The sequence below is a fragment of the Staurois parvus genome, unplaced genomic scaffold (genome assembly GCF_062004578.1).
Source record: "Staurois parvus isolate SC_StPar_1 unplaced genomic scaffold, SC_StPar_1.0 ptg000340l, whole genome shotgun sequence".
NCBI lineage: Eukaryota > Metazoa > Chordata > Amphibia > Anura > Ranidae > Staurois > Staurois parvus.
The window spans coordinates 5,300,199-5,316,598 of NW_028318136.1; the positions used below are offsets into that span (position 1 = coordinate 5,300,199).

General features: G+C 42.5%; 2 protein-coding genes across 2 annotated transcripts in view; both read right to left on the reverse strand.

Annotated features, from left to right (window-relative positions):
- LOC149456981 (cytochrome P450 2B2-like) overlaps positions 1 to 4,677 on the reverse strand; it is a 41,278-nt gene extending 36,601 nt beyond the window's left edge. The window contains exon 1 of the mRNA XM_089684269.1: positions 4,289 to 4,677. Coding sequence (XP_089540395.1) covers positions 4,289 to 4,450 — 162 coding nt within the window. The 5' untranslated portion in view covers positions 4,451 to 4,677. The remainder of the gene's footprint in view (positions 1 to 4,288) is intronic.
- Positions 4,678 to 6,404: 1,727 nt separating this feature from the next.
- The window catches only part of LOC149456982 (cytochrome P450 2G1-like), a 41,211-nt gene continuing 31,215 nt past the window's right edge, over positions 6,405 to 16,400 (reverse strand). Inside the window, exons 7-9 of the mRNA XM_089684271.1 lie at positions 15,980 to 16,164; positions 10,489 to 10,630; positions 6,405 to 6,680 (exon numbers count right to left, since the gene is read on the reverse strand). Of these exons, the coding sequence (XP_089540397.1) occupies positions 6,469 to 6,680; positions 10,489 to 10,630; positions 15,980 to 16,164 (539 nt within the window). The 3' untranslated portion in view covers positions 6,405 to 6,468. The remainder of the gene's footprint in view (positions 6,681 to 10,488; positions 10,631 to 15,979; positions 16,165 to 16,400) is intronic.

Below are 16,400 nucleotides of genomic sequence, written 5' to 3' on the forward strand. Positions count from 1 at the left end.
TTGTTCGGGGAACGCTTTTTCCTATGAAAACATGTATGGAGTATGAGTTTCGGTGACCACACCCATTAAGTTTTATTTGTGTTTTTCATGGGTGAGTCAGCGATCATATGGTAGCCGATATTAATACTGGGTGATCTTGAATTTAATCCCTTCTATATCGGCTGTTCCATCCCTTTGGTTAACCTTTTTTAGTCCTTGTATTTGCCTTTTGTCCATACACTGAGAGGTACAGATAGGAAATTAAGCCATGGGGATTTCAAATCCCTTGGATCAGTGAAGCGGTGTCCCAGTGCCTGGCAGCAGACGACTGACAAAAAGTTAGGCTCCAGGATGCAATCTCTAGTCACAAAACAATAAGAACCCCCAACCTAGAGCATTACCATAACTACATTTTTATTAAAATGTATAAAAACAGAGCCCTGATGAAGAGGGCTTGAGCATTCAAACCCATTAGCCATCTAAGGTCGTTTAGAGGTCTTCCCATGCCATCAGCCGTGTATGGTGGACTTGGAGGTGGTCTCATCTGTGTCTTTTGATATGCACGTGTACAACATATGTTTGTGAGTACTTGTTTTTATATATTTTAATAAAAATTAGCTATGGTGATGCACTAGGTCGGTGTTCCCTCTTTCTTATTGTTTTGTAGCTTGTAAAAGGATACCCACAGTCCTAAGAGGGTAGCAAGATCTTTTGTGTGTAGTATGTAACGTAAATGTAAGAGTTAATTAGTTGAGATGTAATGTGATCTTTAGAAATATGTAATTGTAGATCTAGTTTCATTCCATTTAATGAAAGATAAGTTTTCAGTATTCAGTCAGAGACATATGTTCACCAATTAGCATCTGAAAGGACAGAGCAGCTTCTAGGCTAGAGATGATACCTAGATGCCAATAAAACGTCATCTATGTAGCCAGAGTTTACCAACTTCTTGAAATCTAAAAGAAGAGCTCTAGCCATTTTGGCTTCAAGAAACCACAGGGGACCGGGAGAGGGCTCCGAAATGTCTGCCAGATTTATATCCACAGATCAGAGGAATCAATTTCATCTCTCATAAAAGCTAAAATATTAGTTGAGAGATGAAAATACTTTCTTCTGATTGGACACATTTTAGGCTACATCTACATGTAAAAGTGTATTTGTAGCCTCTGTGGAATCCCAGAGAAATGCCCAAAATGGTTATATAGCACCTGATTGCGACAGCTGAAAAGTAACTGGTACTGTCGCAATCGAACTGATGCACTGGTGTCGAAAATCCTATCCCTGACCCAGTGATGAGAACCTTTCTGGCATATTCGAGATTGGGCACTTCATTACACAGAACATCCTGTGGGCTGGTACAGGAACACCCCCCAGGGTTGATTGGCCAAGGGCTAAAGTCAAGCCCACATTCATATTTCAATAAATTGAGGACACTGAGATATGGATGGGGTGATTCGTACGGAGCCGGTTCCATATGACTGGCAAATCTTTGACTTGCTCTAGTCACAGGATAAATCTTGGTAAAGCTTTTATTTCTGTTTTTATTCCCTTTTTATTTCATAGGGAATAGCCAATTGTGTGTCTTTTTGTATTTTCTGCAACCGTTTTTTCTTTGTACATATTTTATGCACTGCCCAGTTTCGGGATATTAAATCATAAAATTAATAAGTGACTTCTGTGAACTTAAGTTTGGGCTCATATCTCCAGAGAGATTGTTGTAGTGTCTATGTGCTCAGTCTAGAGATTTCCAATCTGTATGCAATTGCACTGTGTGTTGGCAGATTGCATGCAGATTGTAAAGTAGCAGATATGCCAGGTAAAGATCTGTGTGTGTGGTGGCCCAGCAGACCAGTTTGCAGAAAAACTGTTGGGTGATGGCAAGCTACCATTTGTTGTGTGGTGGCTGTGTGTGTGTGTGGGGGGGGGGGGGGGTGTGGACAGTGGAAGAGTGATTAACACTGGGGTTCTAGCTTGCAGGATAGCTGGAGCAATCCTAGAAGGGTGTGCTAATTGCTAGGCTGCTCCCCAACCCTTAGAGTACACCAGATTGTATGTAAGATTTGAATCTGCCTGTGTGTGTTCAGCCAGATGGATTGGAGTAGAGTGTCCCTGTAGTGGTGACCAGAGGTAGTACAGGACGTGAAAGTGTATGACGCCTAGTCTTATTTGCTCAAAGTACCCCTCATTCCCTCTTTACCCTAGTCACGGACCACGCCTCGGTTAGCTAGTCACTGTGGGCATGCGGCTTGATCCGTGACATAGTACTTGCAAGATTAGCCAATAGGAGAGTCCATCCCACCTCTAAGCACCCCGCCTAATAGAAGAGGAAGTGTAGGGTTATGCTTCTGATCATGCAAATTTTTTCCTATTCGATTATTTCCATACAATTACTGTACACATTAAACTAATAGTGGATGTTGTGTTCGCGTATGATAAACATTTTCTGGAATTTTATAGAATCGGCTGTTGAAAGCACTATACTAACAAGATAATCTGCAGATTGTTCCTCATACGGAAATTATTTTACAATTTTCCTAATGTGCGTACAGGCCATTAGTAGCAGCAGGATACAGATTCAGTATCAAAATTTGTTTGGTTCAGCCGAATTTTGATCCATGTTTGGGCAGGCACATTGTACAGAAGTCAATCTACCGATTGAAAAATTCCGCTCAATCAGTGTCTTGAAAAAGTATTAATACCCCTTGACATTTTCCACATTTTGTCACATTACAACCAAAAACGTAAATGTATTTTTGGGGGATTTTATGTGATAGACCAACACAAAGTGGCACATAGTTATAAAGTGGAAGGAAAATGATAATTGATTTTCAAAATTTTTTTACAAATAAATATCTGAAAAGTATGTCGTACATTTGTATTCAGCGCCCCAGAGTCAATACTTTGTAGAACCCCCTTTCACTGCAATTACAGCTGCAAGTCTTTTTGGGGATGTCTCTACCAGATTTGTACATCTAGAGAGTGAAATCTTTGCCCGTTCTTCTTTGCAAAATAGCACAAGCTCTGTCAGATTGGATGGAGAGCGTCTGTGAACAGCAATGTTCAAGTCTTGCCACAGATTCTCAATTGGATTTAGGTCTGGACTTTGACTGGGCCATTCTAACACATGAATATGCTTTAATCTGAAACATTCCATTGTAGCTCTGGTTGTATGTTTAGGGTCGTTGTCCTGCTGGAAGGTGAACCTCTGGTCTCAAGTCTTTTGCAGTATGTGTGAATACTTTTTCAAGGTACTGTAAGTGTATTCTGATGGCTGGGAATTGAAATCCAGCCAAATAGAATGTGTAGCTAGGAGAATTAAGTCATTTTTTTGGTTCTGTTATGGACCACCTGGTGTACTCTAGCAGTCCCCAGGACAGGATTCCCCAGGGCGCGGAGTCTAAGCCCCAGTCCGCTTGTTCACCAGAGCCCCTGATGGTGGGGATGGGCTTGGAGCGGACAGTGACCAGGTCGCGGCCCCTGAGTACACCCACCTGAGGTAGAGGAATCACCAGAGGTAATGACAGGTAGAGAGCCTGACGTGAAGAGGCAGAAAGGTCTGGAGAGTAGCAGCTAATCTGTGCGGGTCGGATGGATGGTTGAGCAATAGCGTGGTCAAACGGGCCAGGTCGGTAACAGAGGGGTCAGCAAGGTACAAGGCAGCAGGCAGAAGAATAGTCAGGTCACTCACCGGGGTCAGTACCAGTAGTTCAGATCAGGTAGGGATATCCAAAAGAGAGGTAAAACTTAGCCAGGGGTCAGAGCAGGAGAAGTCAGCAGAGGTCAGGTCCAGGCAGGTCAGCAACGAATCTCAAACAACAGGAACACGGGAACCAGATCAGACCATACGGCAACTTGTGTCTGTGCAGGGCTGATTTAAGTAGCCCGCCCTGCACCTGACAGGCACAGCCTAGGTCCTAGTGCCTGCCCAGCACCGTCATAGGCGACAGGTGCGCCTGGGTCCTAGTGCCCTGATGCCTGCATGTCTTTACAGACACCTACGCATGTGCAGACCCATGCGTCGCGATGGTCCCTGACAGGTTCAACCCAATGGCTGAATGAAAATAAAAATGAATGTATGGGCTGCCTTTGTCACACTCTAGTTCTGTAAACTCTTTTACTTTGAAAAACATATTCTAACGTGCATGCAGTATACATATAAACTGGGGAATAATGTTTAGGCTGTGCATAGCCACCCATTACATTCAGGATATAATTTTTCACTTTTTCAAACAAGTTGGCCCCAGTGTATTAAATCAGAAAGTGCATGCTCTAGGTTACCTATTAACCAATTAGTTTTGTCATAACTCACCTCTAGTATAGGCTTGTGTGTCTCTCGGCTCTTCAGATGTAGAAGGTTTCCCAGGACAGGTAGAGGTGTGGGGCCTGGAGGGAGATTCCCTCGTCTACCAAACACCTTCCTGACAAGCAACAGTAGCAGTACAACTATAAGGAAGTACAGGGTCCACGCCATATTTGTGTGTTCACATACCACACACTGCAAGGCAGGGCTGTGCACTCAGGAAGTATATATATACAGCAGACCAGGGCTAGAGCATGGAGGAGTATTTCCTACAAGTTGTCACACCCTCTCTTAACCCTTAGTCTGTCACTGTGCTGTAATTATATGCCTAGGATATCTGATGTGTTATTATTTGACAGGTTGCTATTGTGAATCTGCCTTATTGTGTATAATAATATATAGTAGTATCTTATCTCTACTGTTCCACCCTCTGCTCCTTGTCCCCTCTATATTACTTCTTCCGGTTATTAAAACCATCTCCTTTAAAGTCTTTTGTACGGAAGAGCACTGGGGTCAAAAAAAAAAAAAAACTTCAGTCATTCTGAGATGAATCGTAAAAGTCAGAGATAATATGTCAGATTTCTGTGTTGTTATCTCACAATTCTGACCTACAGTGAAGGAAATGTATTTGATCCCCTGCTGATTTTGAATGTTTGCCCACTCACAAATAAATGATCAGTCTAAAAATCAAATGGTAGGTGTATTATAACACTGAGAGACAGAATAGCAACAGAAAATTCAAAATAAATGCATGTCTAACAAATGATGCACTGATTTGCATGTTCATGAGGGAAATACAGTAAGTATTTGATCCCCTTCACAAAACATGACTTAGTACTTGGTGGCAAATCCCTTGTTGGCAATCACAGAGTTTAGACATTTCCTATAGTTGGCCATCACGTTTGCACACATCTCAGGAGGGATTTTAGCCCACTCCTCTTGGCAGATCCTGTCCAAGTCATTAAGGTTTGGTGGCTGACGTTTGGCAACTCGAACTTTCAGCTCCCTCCACAGATTTTTAATCGGATTAAGGTCTGCAGAATGGCTAGGCCACTCCAGGACCTTAATGTGCTTCTTCTTGAGCCACTCCTTTGTTGCCTTGGCCGTGTGTTTTGGGTCATTGTCATGCTGGAACACTCATGCACGACCCATTTTCAATGCCTTGGCTGAGGGAAGAAGGTTCTCACCCAAGATTTGACGGTAGAGCAGAGAGCTCTACCTCTGAAGAAGTGCGTGCTCACGAAACGCATCAGTTGGAGCCCAGGACGCTGTTGACACCACGCCGCCGGTGCCACATGGAGGCCCGGCGGCTATCTTTGTATTCAAAGGGTCAGTCTGTTCACCCATATCTGGCACCATTGCGGTTTTACTATACACCCTTGCTTTTCTAATAAAGTCAGTTACCTACTACACTATGAGTTTTTCCTTGTGTCTCCTGCGAGGAGCTCTTTCAATTTTACAGCCCCAGAGTGATTCCTGTGTCAGCTCCTGAGAGGGGGAACTACATCTTGGCAAAGATTTCTCTGACCTGCTGGACCAAATCTTCACCACTCGAGGGCGCTTCATCTTCACTTTTTTCCAGTTTTTACCCGTGATCAGACCAGAAAAGAGAGGGGAATCTTCAGGATATTTACTCACATGCGTATTACCAATACGCTTCTGGTTAGTACACATTTCTACCATCTGCACTGGGAATCAATGAGCACCTTTTTACTGGACTGTGGCCTATAGTTATTAATATCACCATTTATGATATAGTAATACCAGATAGAGCTGCATTTTTATATACATATGAAGCAAAGACTGCTCAGCTGCTTCATAGCTTTGCCTGTGCAAGCTATGCAGTGTCCAGTCCTTCTTCCCACTGGCACGTGGATCTATTAACATTATAGATATAAAGGTAGATATACCTTTGCAAGTTTATCGTTATCTTTATTTTGAATATTTTTAAGAACTGGTGTGCCATTTTTAAACCTTAGGTTGTGCAATGGTGAATTATCAGGAGGTGGTAGCCACCCTTCCAGATCACTGTCTATACCTCTGCCTTTAAAATGGGATACATAAGTAAAATATAGCATGATGACATATTTATTTTTGAAACTGTATTTATACAAATCACATTACAGTCAGTTAAAAACAGTAAAAGTTTAATTTAGTTTATTGCAAGACTATAAAAAAAAAGTAAAAATTTAGTTTGAACTTTCAGACAATAAATTGCCATTACGGGGAATAACACACATTTTGTAGGAGCGAGGCAGGTGTCCAGCACTGCTGACCTCGGGGGTTAGGTCCAGATCTTCTCGGGGCACTGTCGTGGTCAAGGTGAACTTCTGCAAGAGGGTAGTAAAAAACAGAAAGAGCTCCATTCGAGCCAGACTTTCTCCTGGGCACATCCTCCTTCCTGTGGGGGTAAAAGACACCATATGAAATTGGAAATTGACACAAAAAAATAATTTGAAAGGAATATAAAGTATTTTTAATTGTAACTAACATGGTGGCGTTCAAATGAAAATAAAGTTGGTGGATGCTAGCAACAGACAGTCTATAGGTAAACCTTAAAGGAGAAGTGCAGGACATAAAAAAGACAAACCTACATACTCACCTATATGGCTGCAGCATTAATCTGATGTTGCAGCTGTTCCCTGCCGGCTCTAAGACCAAGAACTGAGTGATGACATGACCATTGCTTGCTCAGGCCTCGGTGTTCACTGAGCAGTGACTGTCAATCACTGGCTGTCTGCTCTGCCCCTTCAGCACTCCCTGGAGCGCCCCTCTGTGGAAGGGAAGAGAGTGGCTGGCTCAGCCTCTCAGCAGTGTGCTGAGAGGCTGAGTCAGCTCCCAGTCAGGCATCTGGATGGATCTTCACCTTAAAGTCGAGATCCTTTCAGAGCCATGATCTGCTCTGTGACTCTTGTGACCCAGATGAGAAGTATGGCTGAAATGGCTTTTGCAATACTTCTCTTTCAAAACGCCTCTGATATTAAATTTAATTTTAAAGGAAGGCTTTCCAGCAAAGAAAAGAGTTATTACTTACCAGTCCTGCTATCCATGGCACTGATCTTTTCTGTCTTCAAAAGCCAAGGTGGCTTTAGAATCTTCAGCATCTGACATACTTTGCAGTGTGCTGGGTACCTGGGCCCTCACAGTACTTAGTAGTTCTACGTAACAACACCAACTGTATTTAACTACAGGATATTATCCTGAATAAGCCTCACCCCTCCTACCTTGATCACCTATGTATCCCAGTGATGGACTACTTTGAAAGTGTGTAAGGCAGAAGGTAACAAGCTTTAGACTGGCCCCTTTCACACGATTGGTCCGATTGGATCCGCTTGTCCGTTTTTCAGGCAGACCTGATCAGACCCTCCACTCACTTCTGTGGAGCAGTGGATATAAACAGACTTGTGTCCATTTACACCCACCTACCTCCAATTGGATAAAAAAAATGGAAGGGTACCCATTCTTCTTCCATCTAGCAAATTGGAGGGCAGTTGGGTGTAAACAGACAGTTGGTCCATTTACACCTGGCTGCCCATAGTGCGGAGCGGGCTGTGTCTATTTTTCATAAATGGACAGTTGACAGATTCAAGCAAACCGGAGTCCACCCTTTGCGAAAGTGGTCTTAATCAGGAACTGTTAAAAAAATATCTGGCAATATAGTGAACACAGTTATTATAATAGTTTTTATATCAATAACTATTAGGAAATGAGGTTGGGTTATGAGGCTAGGTTGAGTTTAAGGATTACATGTAGGGAAAGAAGTTATAAGAAACATTTCCTGAGCAAAACATCTAGATGCCAGTGTTTTCTCAGTGTTGGCAACTCTTCTTAAGATTGAATAAAAATCATGACGCACATAAACAGACCAAAAAAGTATGATTTTAAGAAGAGCTATGCAGCCCCAAAGAGGTTGAAGAAACTTCAAACACGTGAGTACTAGACCTAGTATTTGGAGAAGGGCAGTTATACTATAAAGAAATTTGTGAGTCATTGGGTTTGATTTACTAAAGACACATAGATTGCTCACTTTGCAAGTGCAATTGCTCCAGAGCTTAGTAAATAAGATGAAGCTTCACTTTGCAAAGAATATCTAATCACATGCAAGGAAAATAAAAAAAACAGCATTTTGCTTGCACATGATTGGTGGATGTAAATCAGCAGAGCTTCCCCTCAATTACTAAGCTCTGGAGTAACTGCTGCACTTACAAAGTGCACAGTCTATTTGCCTTTAGTAAGTCAGCCCCAATGTGAGTTAAACTAGTTTCTGGAGTCCAGGGAAGAAACCTCTAAGTGTTTAAAACACATCTTCAGCTTAGTTCCAGAAACTCCACAGTGCCCTAAAACATGTTGCACTCAGTTAAGCATATGGAAGAAGGACTGACTGCACACCAGAGGAAAGATGAAATACATGCATGTGATTTATTAATCCATAGGACACCAAAAGCACCAGGACATGTGCATGGATGTTAACACATTTCACACAATCACATGCTTAGTCATAGGTGGTTATGACTGGAAGAAAGCACTCTCCTCGTGCATTACCGTGATAAAAAGGATTTATTGAAAATGACAAAAGCATATACTCACAAACCAAGGGTCATATATACATACAAAAGGGTTTCTACCGCATTTCGGGAGACAAACTCCCTTCCTCTGAGCTCTGAGGAAGGGAGTTTATCTCCCAAAACGCGTTAGCATACCCTGTCGCAAGATTACTATTTCCTGGGACTGTCACATTGGTTCCTTGTTTGTTTACATGACCCTTGGTTTGTGAGTATATACTTTTGTCACTTTCAATAAATCCTATTTTTTCACGGTAATGCGCGAGGAGAGTGCACCCTTTTTTGCTTTCTTCCAGTAGTATCAAGATTCCCTGATCTTTAGAGGGCCGCACCTCAGTGAGTGACTGTAACCGTGTTCCTGGGATGCTTAACCACTTCAAGTCCGGATACTTTTACCCCCTTCCTGGCCAGGGCAATTTTCAGCTTTCAGCGTTATCACATTTTGAATGACAATTGCGCGGTCATGCAACACTGTACCCATATGAATTTTTTACCATTTTTTTGAGACAGATAAAACTTTATTTTGGTGGTATTTATTCACCGCTGGGATTTTTATTGTTTTTGCTATGTAAATGAAAATGTCCAAAAATTTTGAAAAAAAAGTGTTTTTCTTATAAAAGTTTGCAAATAAATAATATTTCATCATAAATCTTGGCCAAAATTTATTCCGTTATCTTTTTAGTAAAAGAAAAAATAAGCCAAATTAGTTTATAACCAAAAAATTATAATTTTTAAACATTTTTGTTTACATTTTTATTTTTCTTTTATATTATTATTTATTTATTTATTTATTTTTTAACATACTGTCACCCTAGCAGTACAGTGTCACTATGGTGACACTGTACTACTTTTGGGGGGTGATGGAGATTTTTTTCTTTTACACTGATTGCTTTTAAACCCATATAGGATGTAAAAGCAATCATTTCTCTTTCTCTCTGTCTGCATTCTTGCAGCCATTGAGAACTACTGAGTGAGCTGTGATTGGTCACAGCTTGTCACATGGTACAAGGCTGTTGTGAATAGCCTTGTACCATGTGACCTCTGTGATCATTCACAGATTTCACACATAGTAAGCAATGATGTCAGAAGTGACATCTTGCTTACTCCTGATCATGTGATCACTGATTGGCCAATCAGTGATCACATGATTGGGACCTCATACAGAGGTTCCGTCCAACGATCCAGAGGACACAGCGGGCACTGGATCGCGGTGCTGCGTGCTCCCATGGAGCACGCACAAGCAGGGTGCGGGGAGGCCGTTTATAAACGGCCACTCGACCCTGCAGTGCCACCGTCTGGTCGTTTATATACAACGGCCGGTCGGGAAGTGGTTAAGGACCTGAGCGCTGGTTTTGCTTTTTTTTTCCTTTATAGGTGGTTATGACTAAGCACGTGATCGTGTGAAATGTGTGAACATCCATGCACATGTCCTGGTGCTTTTGGTGTCCTATGGATCAATAAATCATATGCACGTATTTTATCATTCCTCTGGTGTGTGGCCAGTCCTTCTTCCATATGCATGTTACGTGGTGGCGAGCTAGGGTCTGCACCTTGGGACACTGTCTTAAGCCACATGTCCACTGTACTATAATTAGACAACACGATTTGCATAAATTCCCATGGTGCAAAATAAAGTAAACTTGGTACCTGTAGAAAAAGGCAGCAAGGCAGGATACTTTTTTAGGTCTCCATTATTGTCCAGAAACCTGTTGGGGGAGAACACATCTGGATCTTGAAATTGCTCCGGGTCCTTTAGTAAGGTGGTCAGTAATGGGAACACATCTGTGCCCTGAGGTAATTTAGAGATAAAAGCAATGTCAGCAAACTGTGATCCTAACTGCAGGCAAGTCTTGATACACAGGTACATAGTAACCTCAGAATATGTAGTATGACAGCACGGTGTCCTCAACACAACCTCAGTGCTGTCATTGTACATACCAGCAGGCTGTGGTTGGCAGCTGCTGTCAGTGACGTAGTGTAATGGGAACAGGGAGCCATTATCATCACAATTATGACAAATTACGGCTTGAACTATCTTGCTTTGCATGTAATGAGTCTATCTCATATATTAGTTTCACCTTTTAAGCTGCATTACTGAAATAAATGAACTTTTACAAGATATTCCAGTTTTTCAAGTTTCACCTGTATATAGGCAAAACTTTTTGTTCAGTTTAGGATAGAGCAGGGATGGATCAGAACCTTTGCATTCTGTGTTCCATTGAGATTTTGCTTCACTTCCTGTCCCTGAGAGACAACAAGAAGTAAAAGGAAATCTCTATAAAGTAAGGAAAACCCAGATGGTCAGACATTTGTCATCAGAAGAAAGGTTCCCGCTGTGCCACAATTTGCGTGTTTCCTTCAATGACCAGTCTAGCAGTTTCATGTTTTGTTGATTTCATATTTTCTACTGTTTTTAAATTTTTTAAGTTTTCATTTATTTTTGATTTATTTTTTTTTGGGGGGGCGCAAGTAGCTGGTCTTGTCTAGGTTGCAAAATAGTCTAGCACCGGCGCTGGTTAAATAGCATATACTGTAGTCTCTAAGATCCTTTAGGGTGTCTTTGCTCACAAGACCCAAGAGCAGATGGCAGACCAGATCTCCAGTAGGCATCCCCTCAGTCAGCTTTAGTAGAACCTGGATCTAAGCATTCAGGCCCTCAGGTTGCCCACCTGAGGCCTATGGCGGCAGATGCCTGGAAGGGCAACATGTCCTTTCCTAAGCTGGAACAATCCTGGGCAGGAAAGACCCAGAGCCAGAGCTAAATATATAGTTACCCAACATGCCTCAGGGCCCAGATCCCTGGAATTGGCTGGGGCTGTATCAATATTCATGTTCGCACCTGTATAGCTCCACACCTACTATTCAGAAACTTCAAGACTTCTGAATGCAGAGGGAGCTATACCAGCCTGCCAGCAGCAGAACACACTGACCAAACCTCTCCAGTAGAACCCGGCATCACTGATACAGTGAGCTAAATATGCGTTTAAATACCAAAACAGAACTACAACTAACCAAACCTAGCACCTACAGTATCTAGGAAGGTGATATGTACGGGTTGCATCATGTGTATATACAGTGGGGATCGAAAGTTTGGGCACCCCAGCTAAAAATTTGTATTAATGTGCATAAAGAAGCCAAGGAAAGATGGAAAAATCTCCAAAAGGCATCAAATTACAGATTAGACATTCTTATTATATGTCAACAAAAGTTAGACTTTATTTCCATCATTTACACTTTCAAAATAACAGAAAACAAAAAAATGGTGTCTGCAAAAGTTTGGGCACCCTGCAGAGTTAATATATTGTACTGCCCCCTTTGGCAAGTATCACAGCTTGTAAACGCTTTTTGTAGCCAGCCAAGAGTCTTTCAATTCTTGTTTGAGGTATCTTTGCCCATTCTTCCTTACAAAAGTCTTCCAGTTCTTTGAGATTTCTGGGCTGTCTGTCACGCACTGCTCTTTTAAGGTCTATCCATAGATTTTCAATTATGTTGAGGTCAGGAGATTGTGAAGGTCATGGCAAAACCTTCAGTTTACGCCTCTTGATGTAATCCCCCGTGGATTTTGAGGTGTGTTTAGGATCATTATCCATTTGTAGAAGCCATCCTCTCTTTAACTTCAGCTTTTTCACAGATGGCATCAAGTTACCATCCAAAATTTGCTGAAATTTTATTGAATCCTTTTTTCCTTCTACTCGTGAGATGTTCCCTGCGCCACTGGCTGCAACACAACCCCAAAGCATGATTGATCCAACTTCATGCTTAACAGTTGGACAGAGGTTCTTTTCATTAAATTCTGTGCCCCTTCTTCTCCAAACGTACCTTTGCTCATTCCGGCCAAAAAGTTCAATTTTAACCTCATTGGTCCACAGAACTTGTTTCCAAAATGCATCAGACTTGTCTATATGTTCATTTGCAAAGTTCAAACGATGATTTTTGTGGTGAGGACGTAGAAGAGGTTTTCTTCTGATGACTCTTCCATGAAGACCATATTTGTACAAGTATCTCTTTATAGTGGAATAGTGTACCACAACTCCAGTGTCTGCCAGATCTTTCTGGAGGGATCGTGCAGTCAAACGTGGGTTTTGAATTGTTTTTCTCACAATCCTGCGAGCTGTTCTGTCTGATATTTTTCTTGGTCTTTCAGATCTTGCTTTAACTTCCACTGTTCCTGATGACTGCCATTTCTTAATTACATTCCGAACAGAGGATATTGACATCTGAAAACGCCTTGCTATCTTCTTATAGCCTTCTGCAGCTTTGTGAGCGTCAACTATTTTCAGTTTCAGTTTTCTAGACAACTGCTTAGAAGAACCCATGGTGCTGATTGTTGGGGCATGGTCAGATGAGTCTGGGCATTTAAAACCTTTGAGATTGACATCACCTGGTCTTCCCAGACGATGATTGAGAACAATCCATGACACTGGCAGGTCTCAGCTTGGCAAAGGGGGCAGTGCATGCTATAAATTCTGCAGGGTGCCCAAACTTTTGCAGACGCCATTTTTTTGTTTTCTGTTATTTTGAAAGTGTAAATGACGGAAATAAAATCTAACTTTTGTTGACATATTATAAGAATGTCTAATCTGTAATTTGATGCCTTTTGGAGATTTTTCCATCTTTCCTTGGCTTTTTTATGCACATTAATACAAATTTTTAGCTGGGGTGCCCAAACTTTCGATCCCCACTGTATATTTATACTATATAGGTGGAAGATCAGTCCTGTCTCTCTACTACCTAGAGGGCAGACAGGAGTGGTGGCAGAAAGAAGATAAACCCCAACTAGGAGTGCTACAAGGTAGCTTGGAAAGTGTTTTGTTGATGCTCCAGCTGCCTGTATTCAAAATGAACACTTTATGCACCTTTGTTAAATAAACCCCAGTGAGTAACTGTTGTCTGAAATCCAGTGAAGTAGGATACCATCTGAGGGAAACTTCTTTTCCCACTACTTTAATTAAGAGAATATTTCTCTTTTTCCAAATGGTACATTAAGAAAAAAACAAACGTTGTCTCAAGTAACTTTTTACTGTACTGAACATACTTATGGTTGAAATAGGTGCTTTGCAGTGGTGTCGCTATGGGGGTGTCACCCGCTGGAGGGGTGACACCATCCTGAGGCCCGCTCACAGGTTCTCTGACGCTAGCCCTGTGTTTTCCTCGTACTGCTGTTACTTCTACAGTAAATACAGAAGCTTCTGTATTTAGAAGTGACAGCTCAACTCTCCGGGCACCATGGCTGAGCCTGCACTGAAAAGATCAGGAGAGATCTTTTCACACGGAGCTGGCCCTGCTCCTAAGCACGGCTGCTGCTACCATCACGCCGGCCCCAGAGATTTTGTTATCAGACTTTATTCATTCCACTTATATATTATATATGTATTTATCATGTGCTGTTGCGATATGCACCCGAACCATTATCCTTCATAGACTTGCATATTTGTGATATTTATACTCCATTAACTATTTGTTTCCCTGCCCTCTCCGCCTCTTCTGAATTGGAGTTTATATACCCCTGTGTGCCAGAACTTCTCCCCCAAGTCTGCACTGAATCCTCCCCACCCGGGTTCAGCTGAGGCTGACTGAGCTTGTGTGATGTGGAGGCAGAGTCGCCGATAAGAAGATATCACCATTGTCCCAGGTGGTCTAAATCAAGGGTCCACAACCTCCAGGCCGTGGACCGTGGCTTTCTAGGAGCCGAGTCGTGTAGTAAGGGTTGGTGGCAGGCAGAGTGAGCCAGCACAGCCTGCACTGCCACCCTCTGACCACCAGAGGGTGCTCCTGAGAGTTCTTAGTGGTGCTACAAAGAGGAGTTTGCGGTGGCTCCAGTTTAGGAATCCCGGCTACTGTGGTTCACCAAGGTTCCCACCCATCCCACACTTCAGGCAAGTCTGCAGTCATCTTGTCTTCATAAAAGGTAAAGCGAGTAGAAACACACCCCCTTCACACCTATGTTATGTCCCTGTTGCCCATGATTGATACAGCTAAGATTGATCATCATTATCATCTTAATAATCACACACTGGCGGTGCATTGAACCATAGCACCATAGTATTGTGTGATTATCATGATGATAATAATGATGATCATATAAGAACAGTGAAATGCATCCTTTGGCCTCATTTAGGGCCCATTCACACATGGCGTTACATATATGCATCTCCTGTGCAGGGCTGTCTTTAACCAGCACAGAGATGCAGAAAGTGTTGCATGCATCCCCATGTCAGTGTCCCATCCATTTCTATTGGGACACAGCCATGGTGTCCCAATATGTAATATGGGTGTGGCAGGGTCCCTAAATGCATATTAGGAAGTGGGCGGGGTCAGGGGTGGGGTTGAGGGGGCCTAATCAGGTAGTCTGTAGAGAGCCCCATGATTGCTAACAGTTGTCTATTGAGGATACGGGAGGCCAATGACATCACTGATGCCAGGCAGCCATCCATCCAGGCGTGTTGCCAGGCTGTTTGCTTAGATCCACAGCATCATGGGTTCGCACCCATAGCATCTTCCTGGGCCATCATGATCCTATCAAGATCCAGATTTCCACAGACAAACCATCTTCAAGTCAGTTCTGATCCCATCCAGATCACCTATACATTGCATTGTCTGCTCCAAGAACACCATACTTAGTATTGTCAGCTGACTGTTTTCCCATCTCCGATGTCTCCCTGATTCCCTCATAGCTGCTCCAGCTCTCCTGATCACCGCCATACCCTATACCAGTATCCTGATCTCCGCCATACACCATACCAGCATGCTGATCTCAGCCATACCCCATACCAGTGTCCTGATCACCGCCATATCTCATACCAGCATCCTGATCACTGCCATACCCCATTCTAGCATCCTGATTACTGCCATACCCCATACCAATGTCCTGATCACTGCCATATGCCATACCAGTGCTCTGATCACCACCATGCCCCATTCCAGTGTCCTGATGACCCCATATGCCATACCAGCATCCTGATCACCACCATACTCCTTGAGAGTTGTTAACACCACAACCATTGCCTTTAATTGCAGTGTTATATGAAAATTAATTATGAGGGGGGGAGTGACACCATGTTTTACCACACCAGGTGACACCAACCCTAGTGACGCCACTGGTGCTTTGCTTTTATTTACATGATCTCATGGTTTTTACCTTGGGGATGAAGTAGCCTCTCAAGAATGTGTCTTCTGTTGTACGGTGTGGAAGTCCAGTTGGGATAATATCAGAAAATCTCTGTATCTCATGGATTACAGCTTCAGTGTAAGGCATCTTGGTTCGGTCTTCTGCTGATGGAGTGTGTGAACCTATCACTTGATCGATCTCAAGCTGGACCTTAACTGAACAATACAATTAAGATATTATTCCACCAAGTGGATTGGAATTCAATGCAGTAGTAAAAGTACATATAGATACTGTATGAAACAATCAATGTTCAGTCTGTGCAGTTTCAGGCAGTTTAGTTGAGGATTCTCATGTCTACCAATGGCACCCCTCACCAACCACCAACAGAGGGGAAAACAGCTGATCATTTCAACCATACTTTGTTCTATTGCTGTTGCTTCCAATGTACACT